The sequence below is a fragment of the Triturus cristatus genome, chromosome 12, assembly GCF_964204655.1.
Source record: "Triturus cristatus chromosome 12, aTriCri1.1, whole genome shotgun sequence".
Classification (NCBI taxonomy): domain Eukaryota; kingdom Metazoa; phylum Chordata; class Amphibia; order Caudata; family Salamandridae; genus Triturus; species Triturus cristatus.
In genome coordinates this window covers 27,923,959-27,950,217 of record NC_140595.1, presented here as the reverse complement: position 1 = coordinate 27,950,217, position 26,259 = coordinate 27,923,959, and the positions used below count along the sequence as shown (strand labels likewise).

Genomic DNA, 26,259 nt, shown 5'->3' with positions numbered 1-26,259 from the left:
CCAGGCTTCGGCACCGGTGGTTTCGGAGTCGAGCTGGATTTTGCAGTCTTCGGTGCCGGATGCTGTTTTTCGGCACCGGGTGTCGGCTGGCTCGATCCCGAGCTGCCATGAGACTTTGGGGGCTTCGACACCGGGCCCGAAGGTGGGGTGATCGAAGATTTGGTTTTGGTTTTGCCCAGGCCGGCAGGCGAGGGAGTAACCTGAGTCTCTTTGGTTTTCGGCGCGGGGGTGGGAGGGGGCATAGTACTCACGGCCCTCTGCGCTGGTGTAACGTCCTCCACGTCGGAGTCGTCGGCCTCGGAAGCGCTGACGACGTCTTCCTCCTGCTCGGTGTGTGTTTGCCCCGAAGCTTCGGCGTCGTCTCCGAAGATGTCCGGTGGAGCTGCAGAGGATGAGTGCGCCATGGTGCGTCGAGCTCTTCGATCTCGGATGGTCTTCTTCGATCGAAAAGACTTGCAGGCGGGGCAGTCTCTAGCCTCGTGTTCCGGAGAGGGAAAAGGTTACACACCTGATGGAGGTCGGTGTGGGGAAATTTAGACCCACATTTTGGGCACTTTTTGAACGGAGTCCTTTCCATCGGCCGGAACCGGAGTCGCGGAGGGCCCGAAGGCCGGTGTCGATGTACGGGATGGAGAAAGTGCCGCTTCGAGAGATGAAGATGATGAAGGAACTCGAAGAATCGAGGATTTTCCGTCGAGGCTGGAACCGTAGAAGTTCGAAGCCGGAGCACGAAATATCACATCCGAGCCCGATGGCGGAAAAAAACAATCTGAGGATGGAGCCGAAGCCCATGCGCAGTACGGACCGAAGGAGGAGTCACCAAACTCGTGACTTCCAAAGACTGTCCAAGAAGAAAAACAAACTGCAAACATCCGGGCCCAACACCAGATGGCGACCTATGCTAAGTGTACAATCTGCAGCTCATATGCCTCGAACAGGTAAGTTTTGAGAAATTTCCGGAACCGTAAGATGCACGTCTCCGAGCGCAAACTCAGGGGAAGTCTGTTCCACAGAATAGCTATGTTGACAGAGTATCTTCGCCCACCAGCCCGCGCCCTTTTAACCCTAGGGACTTGAAGATGATGTTTTTGGTCAGATCGCAGGGCCCTATTAGCTTTATAGGGCACAGCTAAATTCCGCAGGATAGGGGGTCCCTTCCCCTGAAGAATTTTATGCACGGTGCAAAGAGCCTTGAATTTGACCCTTTCCCGCACCGGAAGCCAATGCAGGGCCCTCAGTGCAGGTCTAGCTGACTGCATCCTTCGTGTATCCATAAGTAGCCTAGCAGCAGCATTTTGAACTTGCTGCAGTTTATTAAACGTAGCTTCAGGGGCACCTAAGAAATGGGTATTACTGTAATCTAATCTAGACACAATAAGCCCCTGAATAAGTAACTTCCTAGATGTCCAAGGCAGCAGGGGAAGAACTTAATGAGCTGAACGAAGAAGACCAAAACATACTCCTGCCGTTTTTTTTCGCCTGGGTCCTGAAAGAAAGATCTTGTTCCAGCCAGATCCCCAGGCTTTTGATCTCCTCTTTAGGGCTCGGCAGAGCTCCCAGACAACTTGGCCAGCTAGTCAAAGGAAGAGAAGGAGCTGTGTCCTATCCGTATTAGTTCGGTCTTTGAACCGTTCAGCTTTAGCGCAGATTCACACATCCAGGTGTGAACTTTGGACATGCAGGAGTGCAGCGAGTCGGGGTTAACCACAAGTTGGGATAAGGTGACCACCAGCTGCGTATCGTCAGCATAGCTGACGATTTGGATACCAAATGGGGCCACCACGTCCTCCAGGGGGGCCATATATACATTAAACAATGTAGGGCTCAAAGAAGAGCCCTGTGGCACACCACACTGGAGGGGGATAGACATCGACCGTTCACTACCTTCCCAAACCTGATACGTCCGATCGCAGAGAAATGACCTAAGCCACTTCAAAGCCCCACCTGCGACCCCTATATCTGCCAGCCGTTGGATCAACACATGATGGTTTACCGTGTTGAACGCCGCACTAAGGTCCAGGAGGATCACTGCCACTGACCCTCCTGAATCCAAAATGCTTCTAGCTTCCTCAACGACTGCCAGAAGAGCGGTATCAGTGCCCTGACCAGGTCGGAATCCGGTTTGAGAGCCTCACAGCAAGCGATTGGACTCCAGGAAGTTTGACAGCTGCCGATTCACCAGCCTTTCCGCGATCTTACCGAAGCCGGGAAGCAGGGAAATAGGCCTGAAATTTGCCAGATCAGAAGGATCTAAATTTGGCTTTTTCAGAAGAGCCTTTACCACTGCTCTCTTCCAGCTCGGTGGCACCAAGCCCTGAACAAAAGATGCATTAATGAGGTCCATAACCGGAGCCGCAATAGACCTGTGCCTCGACGGCGATCTTCTCGGCGGCGACCTCCGCCTCGACGGCGACCTCCGCCTCGACGTCGATCTCCTTCTCTTCATCGACGGCGAGCTGCGATCCCTCGACGCCGAACGCCGACGCCGGGTCTTCTCGACGTCGACCGCTGGACGCAGTCGAAGACGGCGTCGTCGCCGACGACGCCGATGTAGTCGACGGCGGCCTATTCAGGCCCCTCGACGGCGATCGTCGACGCCGTTTCTCCCCAGAGCCCTGGGGAGACGGCGAACAGACGGTGGTCATCCTCCTCGACGTCGACGCCCTCGACGGGGAGCGGGAGCGCTTACTGGTCTTCCTGCCCCTGGGGAGCCCCCCAGAGGCCTCAGCATGGGCCAAATCAGCCCCTCCAGACCCACCTGGTGCCTTCAGTCTTCGCTCCTCCAGAGCTTGAAGCCTGCTCTTCATCCTGTCCCTCAGGGTTCTTGCTGAAAACGAGTGGCAGATGGTACAGCTTTCAGGCACGTGGGACTGGGGAAGGCAAGCTATGCACACCTCGTGTGGGTCAGTTTTAGCCTTCTTTCGACCACATTCCGGGCACTTGTCGAACAAGCCAGGCATGTTGACAGTACCAGCTACTAAACACAAGAAAAAGTGACAAAAATTGCCAAAATCTCAATGAAAAACCTTGAAAAAGGTAGAGCTCAATGCTCCGGGGTCCTGCTAGCAGGAGCCGGAAAAAAGAACTGAAAGTAAATGGGACCTGCTGGGCATTCTGGGATACTGGGGAAAGTTCTGGAAAACTGGAAAGTTTTCTTAAAGGCACAGTATCCTGTTCCAAGCCACATAATGGCAGCCTATGGGGCTTGTCTGTCCACTCCTTCCTCTCTATCATTCCAGAGGCTTTTGCTGGTAGAGGCAGGGTTTTTTCCTATGTGGAGAAAAACTGGACAGGCAGTGCTGTTTGTGGATTTTGGTGGAATTCTAGTTGAAGTACTGGACAGTGTAGCCTGTGGGTATAGGCTGCATTATCTGTCTTTAAATTAAATTCTCTCTTAAAGGTGTATGCAGGTCTGCATGATTTGTCACCTTTTAGAGATTATTTTTTATTGCTCCGGGGTCCGCGCACATGGGCGGGACTATTCACTAGATTATGACTATACACAGAGATCCCCTACTACAGAACCACTTTTCAAAGAGCCCAGTTCCTTACGGACTTCATCAACTGGCCCAAAGGTATCCAAATGAACAAAAACTCCGAGACTGATAAGCCGTCTCTATTCTTTGGACATCCTGTGGTAAGGCGCTGAGAATATTAACTATTTTCATATTAAAATAGTTTGCCAGCTCCTTGCATTTCTCACCTGGACTGTCGTGGGTTACCAGGGGCTCGGGGACTTTGAGAAGTTCATTTACCACTCTAAAAGTTTCTCTGGAGAAATTGGCTGAACTTTTTATTCTCTCCTCAAAGAATTGGGCCTTAGCATGACGAAGAGCAGATTTAGACCCCGTGCGATACTCCACTCGCTTAGCCTCCACACCTTCCTTTCTCCATGCCCTCTCCAACCTCTTTCATCCTTTCCTGAGAGATCTCAAATCAGGGGTGTACCAAGGGGCAGAAACTGACCTTTTCTCCCTTTTTAACACTCTTTTTAGGAATGATAACATCAAGAGAGCTGGTCAGCCACTGGTTGATATTCGCGTCTGCGCATACCGGGTCCGCGACTGGAGAGGGACACATACCTTCAAGAATAGTGATCCAGCTGTCCACTGCAAGCCTGGACCAGGTTCTCTCCAGAAAATGAACCTTTGGGAGAGGGATCGCCATTCGCTCCACTTGCCAAGTAAAAGGCACCAAGAAGTGATCTCACCAGGGGAGAGGGGAAGGGGGCAGGGATCGGAGATGGGGCATGTTAGAAAAAATGGAGTCCAACAAATGACCCTTAATGTGTTGAGACTACTAAGAGTTGGGTGGGAGCTGGCTACTGATGTAAAGAGAACATTTATGGGCTGCCTAACATTTGTCCACCCTTGGTGTTACATAAAAAGTGTCTGGGGCATGCTGGAGCATGCCTTCAAGTATTGGGAGAACATGTAGAGCAGTGACTGGAGTTCAAAACGGAAATCCTTCGTCTCAGTATGTAGATTCAGTCTGTGGGGGGAGGCAGCTCTACCCATTAGGTGGTGGTAGAACGTGGCATCAGGGAGGGAGGGTCGCATGTGTCCTAGGGATCCACATGTGGTGGGATATGCAAGCTATCACCATACCCCTGTCCAACCCTTTCAACTCTGAACGAGGCAACTTTCAAAGAGTTCATGAGGTAGGGTCACCTTGAGAAGTGAGTGGGGAGTGAATGTAATGGGGGTTGGAAAGGGGTGGAGGAGGAGTAGAAAAATGCAAAGACCTGTCCAAAGCTTTGGTGAATGAGAGCAGCCGTTCCCTGTGGGTGGGTGACTGCTAGCTGCATGCATTTCAAGATGTTTTTGGCAGGCTTAGATTTCTTTGCGTCCAATCGGGTTGACTGCCCCCGATATAAGACCAGACATGCTGGTCTGCGCCGACGTCGAAGATTGCCGCTCTGAGTCAGGTCAGCTCAGAAGCAAGCGCAGTCGGGCTGCAAGACCGAAGTCTGACTACCATGGCCCAGCATTCTGGATTCTCTGGCAAACTATTTTTGGCGGAGGGAGAGTGGGTTCACTTGACTCTCAGCATGCTGCACTGGTGAAATATTTCTAGCTATGAGCCAGAGAGGTTGGTGGGAGAAGAGCCTTTTGTCCACGGACAAACTGGTGGGTGGTGTTTGGGGCTGAAAAGGTCTGGGGTGTCGTCAAGTGAGACTGTCTCGCAGAGTTTTCTTTGAATGGAAGGAGTGGTAAGCGTAGAAAGCAGCCTTGTTGTGCTCGGGAGAGATTCAAACCTGGAGATGGGACGGAGGACGTTTTGTGCAACAGCGAGAACAGAATTGAAATGGCACACATTCCTTCATCATGAAGACCGTGGTAAATATACGCCTTATAGAAAAAAGGCCAAAGGAGATGGTCCAAATGGGCCAGAAATAGCTTGTCGATATAGGGGTTATCGAAAGGATGGTAAATGGAAACAAATAGATAACAAAACAAAACCAAGGGATGAATCTGTGAAAACCAAAAACACTTCAGCACAACCATGTCGAAACAGAGCGCCTGTCTGAACCAGATTGCGAAACACAAAACATTTGACGGAGTCAACCATGCAGATTACTAGTAAGAGTAACAATACCTCACAGCTCAAAAGACATTCTTTGAAGAAAAACACACATTCAGGCCCAACACTAGACGGCTGGAGTACGCTAAGCATGTGTATCTACAGTTATACGTCTCAAATGTTATGTTTAACACCTTAACCCCGCTATTTTCTTTATATTTAGCATACTTTCCAGCTTCAATGTTTAAAGTCACTAATTCATGCAGTTGACCTGGTTTTAATGACCCGTAGCCAGATAGATAGTACAAACATTTGAGCACAGTGAGAATTAGGCTTGCTTACTGCTGTGCTTAGGTTTGTGAGGTACAGATTGCGACCAGAGACTTTACTAAGTGGAGAGGGACAGACGCATGGCAACGAGGAGGCAGTCCCCCTTCGCTGCCGATCGGCACGAGCGGAGATAATCACTACGATAGTCTCCCCACGCCAGACGGGGCGCCAAAACTGTGCCACACAAGATATGTCAGACTCCATCAAGGACTCACAAACCACACAGGGTGGCAAAACGTAAACCGCACTATATGGGAACAGAGCCCTTCATTGAACACTTAATATTTGACCCTAATAACATCGTACACCTAAAGTCAACAGAATGAGTACCCTGCGCAGAGGCAGCACATTACATGCAACAGAATGAGAGCTTTGAGCAAGAGGTATGCAGTACATGGAGATCTGAGTATCCACGGCATACTCTACTGGGTAAGGTACCGGGCAGGCCGGACTTAGGCCCTTATATGGCTATATTAAGAGCCCAAAGGGGCTGGACTGGGCATGGTAGGTATGCCAGGACCCCTCACAAAGATCTTGGACTTAGCAGTCAGGGGTAAGGATTCGAACTCCAATCTCGACCCAATGGAGATTCTAGAAGTAGCTCAGAGAGCTTTGCGCTTTCTTGGTAATGCAAACTTTGTGCTGGTCACCCATCACAGAAAATCTTTCCTGATGAGGAGTGATCCTCAATTGACAGAAACGGCCTCTACGGAAGCAGGCTCTTTAGCTAATGTCCATTTGTTTGGCGACAAGTTGGCCAAGGATCACGGGGAATAGGTTGTCACTTTTCCAGCCCTGGGCAAGGCCCAGACCTACATCAAAATAGTATTTCATAGTGGCCTTTTTGCCAGGGCCAGACGCTTCATTGGTTGAGCAACCGACCAAGGACAGTAACATGCCTCTAGAGGATTTGTAAACAGGATGTGGCGGAGCCCCCGTTCAAATTTTTACCCCCATCTGCAACAGAGGCAGAAATAAGGTGGTTATAGAGGAGGCAACAGTAATGCCGGTGACACCACCTACCTCAGTCTGGAGAGGTATTGTGAGAAAGTGCCATCTTTCTTGCATGGTATGCCCCCACTTTTTGCTAAATTGCTGAATGTACTTCGATTAAGTGTACCCTGGGTTCCTGCCAATCAGGTGCCCAGGGCCTATGTTCCTTCCTTAAACCACACAAACTCCAAATTGGCAAACCCTAGCCACATGTCAGCCCCTAGTAAATGGTACCCTAGGTACCCAGGGCCTTGTGACCAGGGAAGGCCTCTAAGGGCTGCAGCACTCATTGTGCCACCCTCAGAGACCCTGTACCCTTACACACACACACTGCCCTTGCAGGCTGAGTGTCTGGGTGCAGGACAAAACAAAGAGTTGACATGGCACACATCACTGTGTACCATGCCCATCACCTACACTGCCAAGGCATATGTCAGCCACCCCTCTAGCTGGGTGCATTACGCCTATGGTGTGGGCACAGGAGCAGGAGCCCTGTGCCCCTACTGTACCCGGGTCCATTCCTGGGCACTGTAAGTGCAGTGCTGTCATTTAAGAATACATGGTGCTGAGAGCTTGTCAAACACGAGCTCCACAGCACCATATTGGCAACACTGAAGCCTGGGAAGTTTGGTATCAAACTTCTCAGCACATTGAACCCACACTGATGCCAGTGTGGGATTTAATGTACTAAGCACCCCAGAGGGCATCTTAGAAGATGCCCCCTTACAGCTAACTTGCAATCCACGTCTGCTCTGAGGCTGCCCAGGCTGCCACACAGCAGACACGTTGCTGGACCCCTGGGTGGGAGAGCCCCTGCTCTCCCGGGCCTGCAACAATGCACATCCTGGGTGAGGTGAGAAATCTCCTCCCCCAGGATGAGCAAAGGGAAGCTTCAAAGGCATGCCGCCAGTTGGAGTTTCCCCAGGCCACTGCAACCCCCACTCTGGCGGGAAGCTTGGCCGGAAACCCCATACAAGGACAGGGGATGTGCCAGCCTGCCCACCCCACCCCTCAGGTGGGGGAGGCGAGGTGAAGCACATCTCCGGGCTCTCGCCATCTTGAAGATGGGAGGCCCTACCCTATCAGGATTAGGCTACTGCCCCCCTCCCACAGGAGAGAGGCAGGATAGGGGGTGTACCCACCCCAGGACAAGGACCCATTGGTCCCTGGCCTTCACCTACCTGTAACGCCCCTAAATCTAGTATTTAGGGGCCCCCTGAACCTTCCTTCCTTAGATTCCAGATAGAAAAACGACAAGAAGAGCAAGAACAACAAAGACCTGCCCTGCAGCTGCTAAAAAAAGAAGAAGAAGACACCAACTGCTTTGGCCCCAGCCCTACCGGCCTGTCGACTCTCGAACCTGCACCAGCGCGGCATCCCACGTGGCCAGCAACCTCACCAACCCCGGAGGACCTGGCTACCTTTTAGCTCTAAGCCCCTGGGACTCCCACGAGTAGAGGCTCTACTCAAGAAACCTACTTGCTATCCCTGGCACCAGCCCGGGACCGCGGACCCAACACACTCTGCACCAGCCAAGCCTGGCCAGTGCCGGAGTGGACAAAGACCCAGAGGACGACCCCACGGCGACTGTGACCCAGAGTCCGGCACCCAAGGACCCCCCTCGACATCCCGGAAGAAGCCTGCAGCCTCAGAACCAAGTGCCACCCCAGCCGCGATCAACCAGAGGGTAAGATTCCAGACGTCAAAAGGCACCCCTGCACCCGGCGCCCTGCGACCCCCTGTGCCCAATCCCGGGGTACCCACCTAACCTACAACTACCCAACTTACCTCTCGAAGTGGTGGTGGCACCTGAAACATCCTCGTCCCCGAGCCTGCAGCCTCTTTCCAAACCGGAACATTCCCATTGAGCGCCCTAAGGCTCAAAAGCACCCTGCACCCAGCCGCCCGAGTGGCCCTGGCAGTGCCCTCTCTACACTAACCTACTTCCCCACTTGCCCTGAGTAAGTGACCAGGAGCCCAGCTCCCACAGCTGCGTGGCTTGCCAGACAGCAGCCACCAACCAAGGCCCCCCTATCCCTCATAGGATAACATTGGGCCCAACTCTCTGCACCCGGCCGTCCTGAAACCGCTGAGGGTGAACCAACTGTACCTACCTGACACTGGGGGACCCCTGAGTCCATGCCCGGAATTTCAACACTACCAGTCGAGTACTTACCCTTAAACCGCTAACTTCATTTTCCTCATAGGGTAACATTGACTGGCTTTTTCTTCAAAAATCTTCTAAGTGTGAACTTTTCAAAACTGCAAAAATTCACCAAAAATCAGCCAAGTGACAAAAACGAATTTACTCACCTGCTCCTAGGTGAGCTCCCAGTGCTGGATCTTGGTGCCCAGCCCTGACTCTGAAAAGTGTTCACAACTATACTTACTTCTAACTCATTTTTCTCCCATAGGAAACCATTGTCTGCTTTTCTGTGAAATTTCTTTTAAGTGTCTACTTTTGCAAATTTGAAATATTCTTTTAAAATCGTACCATTTCTGCAAACGAAATTACTTACCTGCTTTTGATAAGGACCCCAGTCCTGGGTCTAGGCACCCAGTCCTGGATTACTAAAGTAACGATAAAGTACTCTACCTGCAATTTGAATTTCTTGCCATAGAGATCCATTGAATGTTTTCTGTGAAATATTTTCTAAGTGCTAACTTTTGAAATAGCTAAATATTATTTAAAAATCATTACAGTTATTAAGTCGACTTTCATCACTTGATTCTGAATACTGACCCCAGGCTGGTTCTAGGATCCAGACCTGGAATTCCAAAAGTAATCTGAAAAGTAATTTATTACAAATAACCTGAAGTTACCATTGAGCTCAATGCATTGTTATGTTTAGGAAATAGGATTGTTTATTGCAACCAACTGTGACTGTTTACACAAATTTATTGCTTAAGACAAAAGTATTTATATTCAACCTCTCATTCTGAGAAAGTCTATTTTTACCCCCTTTGTGGTTCTAAAAATAAAACAAGCATATATTTTATATATATAAACCATTGGCCTAGAGTTCAGTTATTGAGTGTGTGAAACCATTTGCTGACTGAGTGTGTACAATAAATGCTTTACACTGTCCTCTGGTACTGCCTTACTGCTCGACCAAGCTACCACTTTTGAGAGTAAGGTCATACCTAGCTTTGACCTATCAGCCTCTGGGGGACTGTGGACTCTGTACACCCTGTACCTATTAGGGAACAGTATATACAGAGCCACTTTCTCACAGGTATTGGTTGGAGGAAGAATTGGCTTGTTTTTTCAAAATTGGGAGGCTTTAACGCAAGACCCATGGGTACTTCAAACTGTGCAAGATTACCAGCTTGAGTTCTACTCCTCCCCAAGCCAAGAGGCGACTTCAACCGCTCATTTTTTCCCTAACAGAAAGCTCTTTTCATAGACGAGGTAACGTCATTCATGGGAAAAGAGGCGATTGTAGAGTCAATCCCTCACCTGCTCAGCTTTGTCAGAGCAATTTTAATCAGGCATTCCATCTTGTTTCAAATTTCAGGGAATTAAGACTCTTGGATTGTGTATCACCATGGAGGGTGTACACCCGTTGAGGGATGTATTGTTAGAAAAGTCAGTCAGTCAAAATATCTTTATTCGACTCAATTAAAGTCATACAAAGAGATTAAAAACATTTCATACAAAGAGTTAAGAACATTTCATGCGTGTTAAAATATGACAATAAAATAATTTACATTAAAACAAATCTAGGCATACAAAAGTTAAAAAGGAATAACGATGGGTCTAATGGGTGTGTTTTTTCATCCTAACTGCAGCTACCAAGAAATTGGCTATGCAAAAGGTAATATGTATGTTGGGCAATGATTGCAAGAAGAGCAGAGCCGGTCTCACTTGTGTGAAGCCCGCCTCCTTCAAGGCTGGTACCAGATATTTTTTCCTTGGCTCTAAATAAAACCCACAAAACATAACAAAATGCATGGTGTCTTGTGGTGAGAAATGATCGCAACTGCAGGGTGAGGCTATTTCCGGTTTTTCCCCATGTTTTTCCCATGTTTTAAAGGTGCCTAAATAAAAATGTAGCAAATTAAACCTGAACTTGGTTAAAAGAAACCTATGGAATGGAATTGTAACGAAACCAAGATACGGTGCTAAAGAAAATAAATTAACAAGTAAGTAATGGCCCCTTACTGATGGTTTCACTAATTCCCTTTCTTCACGAAGTGCTCTTGCCCTCCCCATAAAATGCTTTTTGACAAGATCGATGTCTTGGACCTTGATGTCTTGGGGGGGAAGTAAAGAGCTCTTGTCGTCCCAAATCTGAGAATGCCTTCAACAGATAGGCCAGCCAGGGGATCTTTTTACAATGGTCTAGGGACAAGACGTCGGACATGATCTTATGGTTCAGTGAGAGGTCTTCATTAAGCCACGTCTTTAACCAAAAGATCAGGGGAGCCATATTCAACCCATCAGTAAGGAAATCTAGGCCCACCTCCAAGTGTATTGAGTAAGTTGGTGTTGACTGCGGCACAGAGAGGAGTGTCCGTATAAATCTGTTCTCCGCTCTCTGGATTGGTTCCACATTTACATGGGCCCAAATTGGTGAACCATATAACGCAATGGCGACAGGTTTACTCTTGTAAATTTTTAACAACGCTTCCATGGGCCTGGCGCCTAACCTGCCCGCAAAGCCCATGAGGGCGGACGATGATCTAATAACTGCCAACCTCTTCGCCCTCACTTGAGGACCCCAAGTTCCTCTCTGGTCAAAAAGTACCCCCAAGTAGGGAAAAGTGTAAACTCTAGAAACCATATCCCCTCTACACGTAAAGGTTTTTGTTCTCCTCTTACTACTTTCTCGGCCCACCACCATGGTATGCGATTTACTAGCATATTGTTAGAAAAGGACTGGATGGTGTGTCGACCTAAAAGGCGCGTATTTGGCAATACCAATCTTCCCAATCTTCCTACAGTTTCAATGGAGACATCGATGGTTTAAATTTATCGCCATGTCCTTTGGCCTCTCCTCCACCCCTTTGTGCTTCACTAAGCTGCTCTTGCCTCTCAGACTATATCCTTGAGGATACTGGCTCGTCTGGTGGGTCTTATAGCCTCTTCTATTCAGGGTTTCTTTCCGGGCCTTCTGCATTACAACTGAAGAGCATGCATTTGCGCAAGAGTTAGAGTAGATTTTCCTGTGCACAGAAGCAGGGTCGTCCGTGATACGAAATTGTTCACTGCTGAAAACATTGTTGTATCCTACTATGGATAAACAATTCCTTCTGTGGATGGACAATGTCTCAGTAGTACGATACATCAATCGTTTAGGGGGGGCACAAGGACTCATCCGTCAGCAGAGATTGCCAATGATTCTCATTATTGCCTTCAACATCATCTCAGTGACGGCAGAATATATTCCGAGCAGCTCATATGTGGTGGCGGACTGGAATTCCAGATTTTTGCAGGATTCCAGCAATTGGAAGCTGCACCCCAGGGTGTTTCAGCAACTGAATTTGAAATGGGATCCAGGCACTCAACTCAATGCATTTCTACAAACCTAGACGACTGGCACGCTTTCTCAGTTTGTTATGGTTCAGAGAATGCTAGCGCAAGTCTGCCATAAGGTAGGAGTTAATCTTGACCGACAGGTGGATTCCATGGGATCCAGTATTGTCAATTTTCTTTCAAGTAGTGAGTCAGAGAACGGCATACATAGCAGTCAATTTTCTTTCAGGGATTTCGGCAGGAAATTTCCACGTGGTTAAAAAATACCTGTGGGGGAACACCATTTGATTTGTAAAGTATTGAGAGGTGTTAACGCCCAACTGAGAGTTCATTGAAGCAAACCACATCCTGGACATCTCAATCCAGCTTCAGGGACAACCAAGACTGCACTACTTACGACCACCAATAACATCTGCTCCATCCTTGGCCGAGCCAAAATTGCAGCCATCAACCCCCTGGACCTCTCGGCCGCCTTAGACACCGCCTCCCACCACATCGTAATCTAGAGACTTCACAATACCTCCATCAGCGACAAGGCCCTGGACTGGATCCATTCCTTCTTCACCGGGAGCACACACACTAATCAGACTTCCTCCGTTCCATCACCAACAACTACTTCCACAGCGGAATGGAGGCAGCGGCACCTGGATGAAGAGCAGCTGCCTCCAACTGAATTCGGACAAGACAGAAGCACTCATCCTAGGACCCTCGCAAGGAACGGCACCTGGTAGCCCTCAATTCTGGGAACCCCACCCACCCCCACAGACCATGCACATAACCCTGGCATCATACTGGGCTAAGCGCTCACAATGAGCCATCAGATCAATGCAGACGCCTCATTGTGGTTCCACACGCTCTGCCTGCTTCGAAAGACAGACAGATCAACAGCAAATCAAGAACGAGTCACCAACGCATGCATCAGCAGCATACCACTACAGCAACGCACTCTACGCTGGTGTCACCCAGAAACTCTACAGGAAACATCAAAACGCCACAGCCAGATTGGTCCTCGACCTCCCTTGCTGCCGCCACACCTCCGAGAACTTCACAAGCTCCGCGTCAACAAAAGAATTACTTTCAAGCTCCTAACACATGCCCTCAAAGCCCTCCACAATGCAGGACCAGTACCTCAACCACCACACCAGACAAGGCTAGAACTGGAGGAAGATCCTACTCCTACCTCGTAACCAAGACCTCGAACCTGCCTCTCCACCTCCAATTCAGGAAGGACCACAAGACCTGGATCTTCAACTGAAAGACCCTCTAGCGCTCTACAAACCCCAATTGACCTACTATGGAACAGTCAACCCAAAGACATTGAAGTAATGACCAAATTAGTCTAAAAACTGAAGTTTGAAACAAACACAAGGAACTCTGCTGCCATTCCACCCCAAGCCTCAACTATCTATGCATCTGTCATAATTGTCTCATCTCATTTAGTTTGGGGATTTTTCGGTGTCCTCTTTTTAATATTACTTCTCATTGCCTACATTTCGGGTTAAAGTACGTTTCGCTGATACACCCTCTACCCGTTTATGACCGCCTGCAGGCAGAAGGCGAACAATTGCACCAGTGTGCATTACAATATGAAACAAAATTTCCTATATAGTGAATATATTCACGCAAAAAATGAATGGACCACGTACCAGAACTCAGGATTACTAGTGAGGCTCTCCATGTTGAAGTCTTTTGCTCCTGTGCCCATCTGAACAATAAACCGTGCCAGATTCTCAGCTGTTTCCTTGGTTTTTGCATCAACTGAAAAGAAGAAAAGTTTTTCCTTTAAGAGGATTTTGGTGCCTTTAAAGAATCGCAGTACAACCCTTCTTGTTTTTGTCCCACAAATTAACCTGCCAAGAAGCTTTAAACACAACTTTCCATGCATCTTACGGCACACTGCATTTAAGAATAGTGCCCCTAATTTGGAGTTAGCCAAGCCCTTAACAATGCTCTCTTATCTCTCTTCCTCAAGTCAATAGTTACCACTAAGATACTGTATGTGATTAACAAAGTAATAATAAAACAAGAAATCAATAAAACAGTGATCCGATGACGTGTTCTCTCTCTTTGTGGATTTATTTGGTGACCAAATGCCCAGCCAACACTTGTTTCATCAGGGAATGAACCCTACGACTTCTTTAGGGCTAATGGGCAAAGGTGAACAGCAAACTCTACCCGCCAAGCATCTAATCTCTACAAAGTGTCTAGCCAGGCTTTGACACCTCACGACAACACGGTGGATGCTTACCTTCCTGCGAATCAGAAGATTCGGTAGACGCAGCTGCCTTGGTTTTCTTGAGAATGCCCGTCAAGGCCTTCGTGGCAGCCTTCTTCTGCTTCTTTTGCTTTGCAGGGGTTACAGTCTTGGCAATTGTTTTCTTGACCGCCGGCTCCTTGGCAGCCTTCTCTGTCTTTTCAGATTTCTCGGCGGCTGCTTTTTCTGCAGCTGCTTTCTGGGCGGCCTTCTTCTCGGCTGCAGCTTTCTCTGCAGCTTCCTTTGCTGCTGCTCTCTCGGCTGCTTTCTTCTCGGCTGCAGCTTTCTCAGCTGCCTTCAGCTCTGCAGCAGCTTTTTCTGCTGCAGCTTTCTCGGCTGCCTTTAACTTCAGTTTTTCGGCCTTTAACTTGGCTTCTGCTGCATCACGCTTCAGTTTTTGAATTTCTGCAAGCTTCTGTTGGTAATATTTGAACTCTTGGCTCTCTTCGTCGAACAAAAACCTAGGAATTAATACAACTGTTGATAAATGGATTGTACAAGTAGCAGTTGAATGGAAGCAAACTCTTGTAACAAACCACACAGGAATAATTTGAACATAAAAACAGTTAAAACGCCACTTCACGTAGATATAGCCTGAATATGTAAATTGCAAATCTGCTTACCAGAAGTCCGGCTTTTCTTTTTCAGGCTCCTTCTCCGTTTCCGTTTCCATATCAGTTTCCTTCTCTTTATCAGTGTCAGACGTATCCTCCTCCTTTTCTTCATCTTCCTTCACTTCAGCAGCAGCCTCCTTTTCGTCGCCATCCTCAGCTTCTTTTTTGGGCTCAGTTTCCTTTTCAGTCTTTTTTTCTGCTTCTTTTTTAAGTTCAGCATCCTTCTCCGCTTTCTCTCGCATAGCCTCGCTCTCCTTCCAAGCATTAATGGCATTCTCCAGGAGTGAATCTAAAGTTTCTTTAACTTTAGGCTCTGGTTTCAGACCTAAAAAATAAAGAAGTTTGTTAGTGTATCCGTTTCACGGAACGAATTCTAGTGTCACCAACCATGAATGGACTAAAAAAAGGTTAGATGGGGTGTGGATGGTTCTGCGACAACATGCAAAATAATCTAGGACCACCATACATGCAACCCCACTGACCACAAATTCCAGACCCCCAATAAACGTGGAGAAGGTAGACCGTAACAACCCTAATGGTCGTGAAACCCTACGATTGGCATATGCTGTCAGGATTCTTTTCAGACAACTAGTTTACTCATCAGGACAGATAGTTTGAGAACGTAACAATAATGATTCCTAAAGAAACTGAGTGAAAGTTTAGTGCAGCACAAGATTAACTGCGAGTTCCTTCTTAAACCGAAAGGATGCATCCTTTAACCCTGGTGACAAAATTGAGCCCATGCTCAAAGTTCAATTGCATGTCTGGCATGCGGGACAGGGTGTGCTGTTCCGTGCAGATTCAATAACGTTGCAGCCCTTTCTACTATGGCATACATTTTGGTTACCGGCATATACTCGTTTAAATCGTGCCATTGTCTGCCTTAAGTAGGGCTCACCTTTACATATACCCGGGCTGACATGGCCAACTCTATCCCCCATGATCTGGGTATCCTTATTACAAGAAGCCAAAATCTTAAGACTGACCACTGAAATATTAAAGCCTAGCGTATTAAAAAACCGAGCCGCCCCAACTACGTATGAAATGCAAGCCTCGTCTTAAATCTGTTTTAAACTTTAGGCATAGATTTACCCTCACCCGCTTATGGATGGATACTTCTAGTAAAACTAATAAATTGTCCCTATTATACTCTGCCGGCACAGGAAGCATGTAGCTGTTTTCTGCACATTTTATGGTAATTTGAGAAAATGTTAGTCTGCCAATTTTCAGACCGCACAACTTCACAATGCAGCACTGTATCTCGACCAACAATCTGACTACCATGGAGATATGCTTAAGTATAACGTTTTTAGGGCTATTTTATGCTAGAAAACATTTAATTGCTCGTCTACCACTGGTCATCGGTTTTGAAATTGAACGGAGTGAACGTTTTGCACGGCACAAGATGCAATCAAAAGGATGCGTCCTTTCAAACCCTGACTCAATTTAGCCACATGTACCTCCCGCCGACATGGCGCTCTAAGAGGCGTGTACCGCGGGCACGGGTGCCGACAGACCCAGTACACTATCCAGCATCACTGAGGCTATCCGACGACCAGAGCCCCGATACCGCTAAGACTTCTCGCCAGACAAGGGCCCACGCTTAGCTCTTGATACCCAGCCAAATACCCGCCTGCTCACCTTTCTGCGGCACCACCTGGTCAGACTTCACCTTGATCTTGTGTTTGCTCTCTTCAAGCCAGGCCTTCAGACGGGTCATGTACTCTTTGCCGAACAGAAGGGAGTCGTCGAGGTTCGGGTAGTCGGATGGCTTTGGAGCTTCTTCCAGCAGACCTGCGGCTTCTAGGATCTTCTCCTGCCTGAAAGCTGTAACGACGGCAAAGGTCTGTCCCAGAAGCACCAGCCCCTTCCGGCACAGAGCCACGCTCTTCTCGATGGCACTGACTTCCTCGGACGGAGTCTCCGCCGCCGCATCCTCGCCGGCCTTCTTTAGGTTGAGCTCATGTTCATTGCAGGCCAGCAGAAGGGGGTGGGCGCTCTTCAGGAGATAGGTCTGAAAGATGGTCAAGTGCTTATCGAGGGGGTTTATGGTCTTACTGAAAGAGAACTTGTCAGTCACGGCCCCTTTGTCCATCAGCAGCTGGAAGAAGTCTCCGTCTATCTTGGGCTTCTTCAAAGCGGAGTGGTTCAGAGTCCTGACAGCCAAGAAACAGAAATAGCGGAGCTCTGGCTTGAAGAAACAGCGGAAAGATGTCAGCGTGTTGATGCAAGTGTCCGTTTCCAGGGTGCTGTGAGCGGGGTTCTTGGGCGTGAACTCAGACTCCCCAACTTCAAGGAAGCCTGCCCATCGGATCACTTGACTCTCGCAGTTGGACACGGCATCCGCCTTCTCCATCAGCGCCTTCAGGCTCTGCTCCCGGACTGGCGCCTTCTCGTTGGCCGCACCGCCTCGGCTGAATCCTTGCCTGCCTCCACGCCCCCTCTGAGTGATCGGCCTTCCTCCTCTAGTCGGGAATCCACCTCTGCCTCTCGCAACAAAGGTCGTGCCGCGTCCTCGAGGTGGGAATGTTCCGCGGCCTCGTGGAAGTGGGCCGCTGCCACGCACTGGTGGACCCTGGCCGGAGCCTCGGGGACGTAGTCCCTGGCTTGGACCCCGACTGCGTGGGGCCCGGGGATCATCTCGCGGGCTTGGCACCCACCCACGCTGACTGTAACCCCCACCGCGCTCCCGTGGAGACACCATGCCACGCTCCCTGTATGCGCCATGATCCTGATAGTAGTCGGGCTCCTCGGCCCAGGACGCATCGCGGGACCTGGAGTAGCTGAAGTCGTAATCTCGGTGTTCGGGGTAGTATCGATCCCTGCTCCGGGACGGGCTCCCCGATCGTCTGCGGTCCGCGTAGGCATGGTGTGGGTCTTCTTCGTACTCGCGCCGGTGGGGACCAGGATACGAAGACCTCCTAGATTCGGGGGCTCTGCTCCGGTAGTCATCCCGCGGGCTGCGTATGGGGGCTTCGCGATGATACCTTCCATTGTCACGGTAATCCTCCTCGTACCTATAGGACTGCGATCTCGGAGTGGATCTGGAAGGCCCTGTTGGAAAATGAAATATAAAAGTTAAGGCTGCAATCAACCCGCAGGAAAAACTAGTGACGTTCACACCCGAATACCACCCTTCAAGCTTGTATTGTCTCCTAGCCCAACAACGAGAATAATGCAAATTAAACAATGTCTTACCCGAACGGCGGGGTTCGTCGTAGCGATCTCCACTGTAATTTCCAATCATTTCTTGCATCATAGCGTCAAAAATCTCGCGTGAAATTTGCTCCTTTGCCATATCTGGGATATAAAGAGATTGAGAAAGACCTTAGCGCGTACAGTACATAAAAGCATACACGTGTCCTGCCACCACCACCCCGCAGCAGGTGACCCGTTACATCTAGACGGCGAAGTGGAGAAAACGGGACCCGTAGTGCCCTCCAGCATAATCATGCGGGAGTTGAACCAAAAAGGGGGTGCGTGCAGAATAGTTGAGCATGCGCCTCCCCCCCCCCCACCCCCCCCGAGACAGACAACTCACCAGTCGCACCCCTTCCAATGACTAAATCGGACACGAAACATTTCGGTTTAAGAGCAAGCAACATATCGCCCTTGGTCTGTGGAAGACACCACGATATCACCGGCACACATATGACCAAATACCCTCTAAAAAATGGACAAATCTTGCAATCTTCTGCCTTTACCTGTGTTGAACATCTTCCCTCCAGATTAATCTTTACCTCGACAATGCAAACCTAGCACATAATTCGCATGAGCAGCAAATTCATGCTAGTAGAACGACCATGCAACAAAAGGCTGGCTGTCCCCGGTGGCCATCTGCCTGACCCCAAGATGGCCGCTCGGGTCACGAGCGCATGCCGAGAGGGCATGCAAGAGCTCCTTCGGGATAATCACACCCAGCTCCAGATGTAAAACTTTAACGGCCTCGCGATCGCCCAGGGGATTCACCACTACAGTCCAACACCTTGAAAACCTCGACCGAAGCGTCGCGCGCTTCGCCACCCGCTGGCGGCCATTTTGTGAGCGCGCGAGCCGAGGCCGCCATTTCCCTAGACTTCCCTGCGACGCGCGGGTCCCCCCTCAAGCCAGTCAACGGGGTGGAAGGTTGTTGGCAGGCAAAATATTTGGTGTAGGGCGGCATCCGCGGGCGTTAAGCACTAACGTCAAATCGTGCTTTCTATTGCCAATAAACTGTACCCAATAGACATGGCGCTCACTGTACGTTAACCTCTTACGAGCCGACGGCGTAGGAGATAAACCGGACTAATTCTTTTGTTGCTCTCACCGACTGTAACTCACCGGGTTGAACGCAGCTGGAGAACGGTGCCGCGCGCGCTCAGTCAGTCCAGGCCGTCCTCCGACAACCACCTCCGTGCAAATGCGACCGAGCGCGCCGCCTTTCCTTTACTAGAAGCCAGCGAATGAGACGCGGCTAGTTCCGGCGGCGACGCCCGCAGGCTAACGTCACCTCCGCTTTCGTCCTAACCAATCATAGACAAGAGGTAGTTTTCTTCCCCCACGGGCCTCAGTTAGTGTTTCGGACTGGTAGAGTTTATGTTCAATATAACAACTCAATTTACACGACTTTCAAACAGAAACGGAGGAGTGTGAAAGATTTTTTTATAAAAAGTAAAACTTTAACGGAAATCTCCGTAGAGCAAAATTATATTTTTGTTTTAATTGCTCGTTGTGTAATAGCTTAATCTTATTCTATGTTGTGATATGGGTTTGGGAACTGTGAACCCAAAAGTATTACGATTCTGTTTAGTTTTACTAGAAGTCTTTATTCGAAGAATGAGCTCAGTATCATTCAAAAATGGACGCCGGAGAGAGAGATTTGTTTAACCCTTCTTCAGTAGCATTGCAGATGAGCATTGATGTCAGTTGGACATGGACTTGGCAAGATGCTGCAGCATGGCCCTATTCACACACTTGAATTATCATCTTATTCGGCAACATCTCATTCGCATGCAACATATCAAATACATTCCATTTACTGAATATAGAACATCCTGAAAACTGCAATGAATCTAACTTTGGGATTCCAAGTGCACATCTTTGTGTGACTAAACAATTAAACAACATTTCATGCAAGCAAGCATTTAGGCTGGCAAGATCGCTGAATTTGTCCACATAAGAAGCCATTTTCTTTCCTTCTTGAAGATCAGCTTGGGTCACAAATATTCACATACTGATTTTAACTGTAGCACTCCTAAGCCAATAAAGTGTAAATAATAATTCCAGATTTGTAAAGCACAACAAATCACCCCTAAGGGTATCCAGGTGCTGGGGGCCATCAGGGAGATTAAGTGAGCTAATGCCCAGAGTCACATGATACTGAGCTGCCACCGGGAATCAAACTGTGAGCCCAGAGCTCCGGAGTCAGCTGCTCTGGAAGATCCTTAGTCAGGCAGGCTAGTTGAAGGAATCCCGCGACTGGAGAGGCAAGTTGGATAGAGGGGGGATGCCTAGGGCACTCCTAGGCCTGGGGTCTGCAGGTTTAGGGGTGTCTTTAGGCGTCAGGCTTTTCCTCGCCACATCTAGTTGCTGTCAGGGGTACCCTTCAGGTTGAGACTGCAGGTGTCGAGGGAGAGGTCAGGATAGGTTGTACAACTCTGGATCCCAGGTTAGGATCGCTGGGGAGACTTCTCTGGGTTGGTGGGCCACCTGGACTCAGGCTGTAGGCGTCAGGTGCAAGTGTCACAGATCCCGTTAGAGGGGTGCATTACCTATGCCATAGGCAGTGGATTGTAGGCGTAACTAGAGCCAAAGTTCGGGGGGGGGGGGCTAAGAAAAAATTTCGGGGGGGGGGGGGCTGAATCTTTTAAGCCATAGACAGAGTGGAACTGCAGGGGCTCTTAGAAGGGGTGAAACAACAGCGAGGCCTCATTAACATGCATATGGTCTTTTAAAGACCTGTGAAGTGCTCGAGTGCAGCTGTGTGTGCGCCGGGAAGCTGTCTCATCCCGGGCTGCCACACACGGGGGGGGCTGAAGCCCTTTGAGTCCAATGGGTGTTGCGCGCCTGATTGTAGGCATGGCACACAGGAATGTGCACCATGTCGTCTCTTCACTTTGCTCTGCACCAAAGCACGCAGCCTGCAAGGGCAGTGTGTGTGTCTGTGTTAAGGTACAGGCCTCTAAGGGTGCTCAATATGTGCTGCAGTCCTTAGAGGCCTTCCCTGGTCACAGTGCCCTTGGTACCCATGGTAACTTTTACAAGGGTCTTACATGTGGCCATAGAGTTGATAATTGGGGTTGCAACAGTACTGTTTTAGGGAAAGAACATAGGCCCTGGGTACCTGGTTGGCAAGAACCCAGAGCACACTTAGTCAAAGAGCATCAACATCAGGCCAAAAAAAAGGGGGGGGGGGGGCAACCTTGCAAAAAGGTACACTTTCCTACAAATACATTTTTGATAATGGGTGTAAAAATGTACATATGACCTAATAATCACACAATTCAAATGAATCCCATGTTGTTATCACCCAGGCTCAAGCGAAAAAAGAAGTTTCTCCTTTGTTCCACATTGCGTTTTTACTTTAGGCCGTACAAGTATAGAATACTTGGATAGTGCTTTAAATGAATCTGTCTGAAATAGGGGAAACTGTATTGTTTTATTGGGAGCCAAAATTGCTACCCCCGTGTGCAGGTTCCTTGGGTTGTAGCTCCCAATATGCTATACCCTAGATATTTTGAAAGCTCCTTTTGTTAACCCTCTACATGGGTCTCTTGAAGGCAGACAATATCTGCCTGTAGCGATTGCAGCCCTAGGGATACCATCTGCCTCTTTTTCAGTTAATTGAAACGGCATATATTTATTGATGCAATCCTTAATTTACCCATCTTTTACATTCTATAGCGCTACACCACACTATAGGTCTCCTCACTCCACAATAACCACCAATGCGCCTTCCAAGTGAAATCCAGTGCACAAATCCCACACTACCCAGTGCCTGCCTCCATCTCACTCCCCCACAAAGTGCCCCCCCCTTCTCTCCTCCCACTCCCCCCAAACACATAGGCAATCAGGCATAGCCTGAGCGATGTGCGTCTGACATACTGGTCCACCCTCCCCCTGGATATAATAAAAATACCATATCAATATCAATTGCCCATACTCATTTGCTTTCTGAATAGTCTTGCAGAGTCTTGCGGTGAATAACCCATGCACTTAGGGGGTTCCCTCCCTTTTCCTTTCCTTGTTATATCTTCCAGGAAGCCCTGTGCTTGGATTTCAGATGAGAAGTTAAGATAGGTTCCTTTATATTTAACTTTCAGTCTAGCCGGGTTCTGGAGGATGACCTCTGCCCCTATTTTTTGAAAGGGAGAAATGAACTGTCTTAAACACCGTCGTCGTTCCACAGTTGCATGGGCAAAGCCCGGCTTAACAAAAAATGAGACCCCGTTATAAGATTTCGGAGCGTTAGGATGGGCGTGGTCGTACACCAATTGCCTCAGCAGGAAATTCCCCAAAAATACCAATATAGCCCTGGGTCTTTCTTGATGCTGTTTTTCATCATTAATGGTACTCGGTGCGCATGTTGAATTTCACTATCCCAGTCTAACTTCACTAGCTTCGGGAAAGTGTCCTTCAAAAGATTCACTGTGTACAATCTGGGGTTACTACCTTCCACTCCCTCCGGAACCCCCAAAAAGTACAAGTTGTTTCTTCGCTGTCTATTTTCCTGCTCCTCCAGTTTGAGCATTACATCAGACAAAACTTCTCCCTGGCTGGTGTTCTAAACTTTCAGAGACTTCACCTCCACTTCGAGTGTCTCCAACCACGTTCCCACAGATGTCAACCGCTTACCGATGTCCCCATATTTTTTGTTTATCTTACGGAGTTCTGCTGGTACTTTTTTTAGCTGTGAGCCTGGCTCTGCGCCCGTCAGTCCTAACATCTTCCATTTGTTTTATGGACAAAGATTGCTGTTAATGTGGGCTCTTTTGCTTGTGTGCCCATATTTAGCTCTTCTTTCAGGCTTTCTTCCAGTCCTTTTCCTTGAGATACAAGCCGGGTATCAGAGTAATCCCACTTTAACTGCTTGCTGGCACACCGCCTCCGGCTGTCTTTCCTTTTTATACCCGTAAGCTTCTTCCTCTGTGTTGTTTGGGTCATGTCTATTGAGGTACACATTCACAAGGGTATGAGAGGCAATACGTTATTACATTTACTGTGTTTATACTGTAATACAATAAATTGGAGACTCCACGCAAAGGCTTGTATTCTTAGATGTTCTTTAATCCTTGGGTGTTTAAAGTTCGATACAACCATAGCCAATGCGTTTCGCCCAAGCATGGGCTTCTTCAGGGCTGTTTAGAAGCATACAAAGGGTAGTCGTTGTAGAATTTATGTTTTGGTACATAATTATGACAGTGCCAAGAATTAAAAAAAACTTGTGAATGTGAGTAGAAAAAAAGCATTGGTATTTGTGCTCAGTGCAATTGTGAGAAAGTCAGAGTGCACAGAAGTCAGGTTGTTAAATGACCGGGGACATATTTACCAATCGTTACGGGGTAAAGTACTGTGTGGAGTGAAGAAGAATGTAATGAAATGGAAAGTCCATAAAGGAGACCAATTGTTCTGAATGGGTAACCATGACAGTGTGAGAAAAAGAGGTTCTGAGAGGGGCAGTGAAACAGAAGGATCCCAGAAGAAACAGAGAAGAACGTAAGAAAAAACGAAGCTTACCAAAATGTGGCAGCCAATGTAGCGTAAGGGCGCTCAAAGGGTATAGTTGCAGAGTGTCAAGTGGTCAAATTAGACCTAAGAAAAAGCAAGAAATGCGATGAATTACCTAATCTAGGATGGAGTTAAGGAGTTAAGGCAGGAAGGTGATAGTTGATGTAAGTATAACTATGAAGCCACTGACCTCACAGTGCACTTGCACTGTAGATTGATGGGCGATTGCGGACACTTGATAATGTCTCCAAAGGTTAGATCCTGGGTGAACGATTCTAAAGAAAGGAAATGGCAGGAAATGGGAGCTGGTTACGAAGTTAGGCGTGATGCAACAGTAGGCCAACAGAGATTAGTAATGTGAATATTCTAATTACTCGTGTGAGGCTTAGACGTGCAAGGAGTAGTCAACTCCACTTAAAATAATCAGGGTTAGGCGCTGTTTCAGTAGTCATAATGGCCGAGTATAACCAATGAAGCTGTGCTTATGCGAATAGGACATCGGAGGAGGGAGAGCGCTTAGTAGTATGTGGGCAGGTCCGTACTGATTACGTAATGGCTAACACTTAAAAAGGGGGGAGGGGGGAGAAACGTGTGAGGCTCGGTTGTGTGTGGAATAGTATACTCCACTTAATATAATCTGCATTCAGCGTTGTGTCAAGTTGTCATAGTGGCCGAGTATGACCAATGAGGCTGTGCTTAAGCAAACAGGAGGGGGGAAGAGAGAAATCGCTAGGTAGTGCGTAAGCCGGTCCGTAATGTTTACGTTATGGCCACAAGTAAAAAAAGGGGGGGGAGAGAGTAACTGCCTGTCTAATAGATGGGGAGCTCTCATAAGGGTAGCAGTATCAGGCTAGGCGCCGGCGATTAAATATCCCTGTTACGCTACAGTCCTGTGAACGGTATAAGTTAATTACGTAGATCATGAAAGTTCAAAAAGCGGGAGCGTGATGATGCGCTCAGAGTGCGAATCATGTTAGATTTAAATTACAGTCCTATTATAACATAAATGAAAGTCTATAACCCAGAGAAACAGTAACAATGCAGAAAGCAGGTCAACGAACCATTAACAAAACCCCCCGCAGCTGCGCAGGCAGCCAAATAAGAACTTACTTCAATAAGAGTATGGGAGGTCCTCAAGTAGGGAGCCTGCCGTTCCGGTATGTCCTTCAGAGTTGAGCGGTGCACGGGTCAATAAGTTAGACGCGTACTTAACGAACGCGCCAGTGGTGAACTTCCGGTTTGGGGCAAGTAAGCTATCTTGAAAGACTAGACCGCAAAAGCTCAGTACGTCCCCCATGTTGGATGAGTTCCGGTGCCCGGATCATTCACGTAATTCCAGGTTGTAGCGTAATTAAGGAAACTAGAACGTAGCACCTAAAAACTTTCGCTACGTTGTTTTTGAGGTTAATATCCCTGTATTAAAGGGAAGAATTGTGGATATAGTAATAATAAAAACTAGGGAGTCACCTGTGCCCGTGTAAACAGGTGAAGTTATATTTAGAAAAATTTAATGTTGTTAAAAAGGGACTGGAATTGAAGTGCTGTGCAAACGAAATTAACTCCATCCAAGAGAAGAGGGCTGATAGGTCCTTCTATGTGTATCTGAGTCAACATAAACACTGGTAAGGTGGAAAGTGAACAGAGGGGTACTCAAGCATGTGCAGGGTGTGTGTAGCTATCCTATAGTTATATGGACCAAGACAAAAACAGAGAAGAGTCACCGAAAAGGAAGTAAAAAAAACAGAATGGGATTTGAAGACAAATATTTCATCTAAAGAGCAAACAGTATTACACAATATATTCTGACATAAAGGTGACTGAGTTATTAAGTGACAGACTGATCAAGTTGATGATTAAGGAGGACACATGTTTAACATTTATGACAGTGGTGACAGTAAACCTCCCTTAATAGTCATTACAGTTAAACATGTTGGAAATGTCACATGATATTGAAGTGACTGTGTTATGCAGAGACAGACTGATCAAGTTGATACCAAAGGATGACAATGTTTAACGTTAAGCACAATAATGAAAATAAACCTCCCTTAGTAATCATTGCAGTTAAACATGTTGGAAATGTCACATGATATTGGAGGAGACTGGGTTTAAAAAAGGAGACAGACTGGTCAAGTTGATATCAAAGGATGACAAGTATTAGATATTAAGGACAGTGGTGAAAATCGACGCTCCCAATGGTATTTTAGTTAAACATGTTCTAAGCGTCACATTCAATAATAGACAGTTCATATCGTAAAGTCCAAAGAAGTAAATTTGGAACAGAGATTTGGGAAAAATATGAGAAAAATAATGGGACAGGTTACAGACGGACAGAGTAACAAAAAATTAGGAATGGTGCACAT

The 26,259-nt window shown here is 47.9% G+C and overlaps 1 protein-coding gene across 2 annotated transcripts in view; it reads right to left on the bottom strand.

The window, feature by feature from the left end:
- The window catches only part of LOC146772284 (SURP and G-patch domain-containing protein 2-like), a 58,125-nt gene extending 38,442 nt beyond the window's left edge, over positions 1–19,683 (bottom strand). The window contains exons 1-6 of one of the 2 annotated variants that reach the window (XR_014972286.1): positions 19,514–19,677; positions 18,392–18,493; positions 16,835–18,247; positions 15,203–15,518; positions 14,574–15,040; positions 13,972–14,083 (exon numbers count right to left, since the gene is read on the bottom strand). Coding sequence is in view for 1 of the 2 variants with exons in the window: in XM_085638937.1 (XP_085495063.1) it covers positions 13,972–14,083; positions 14,574–15,040; positions 15,203–15,518; positions 16,835–18,247; positions 18,392–18,491 (2,408 nt within the window). In the remaining variant the exon portion in view is untranslated. Of the gene's footprint in view, positions 1–13,971; positions 14,084–14,573; positions 15,041–15,202; positions 15,519–16,834; positions 18,248–18,391; positions 18,494–19,513 lie in introns of both variants that reach the window. The other variant, XM_085638937.1, reaches the window with a different exon arrangement.
- Between the last annotated feature and the right edge of the window lie 6,576 nt (positions 19,684–26,259).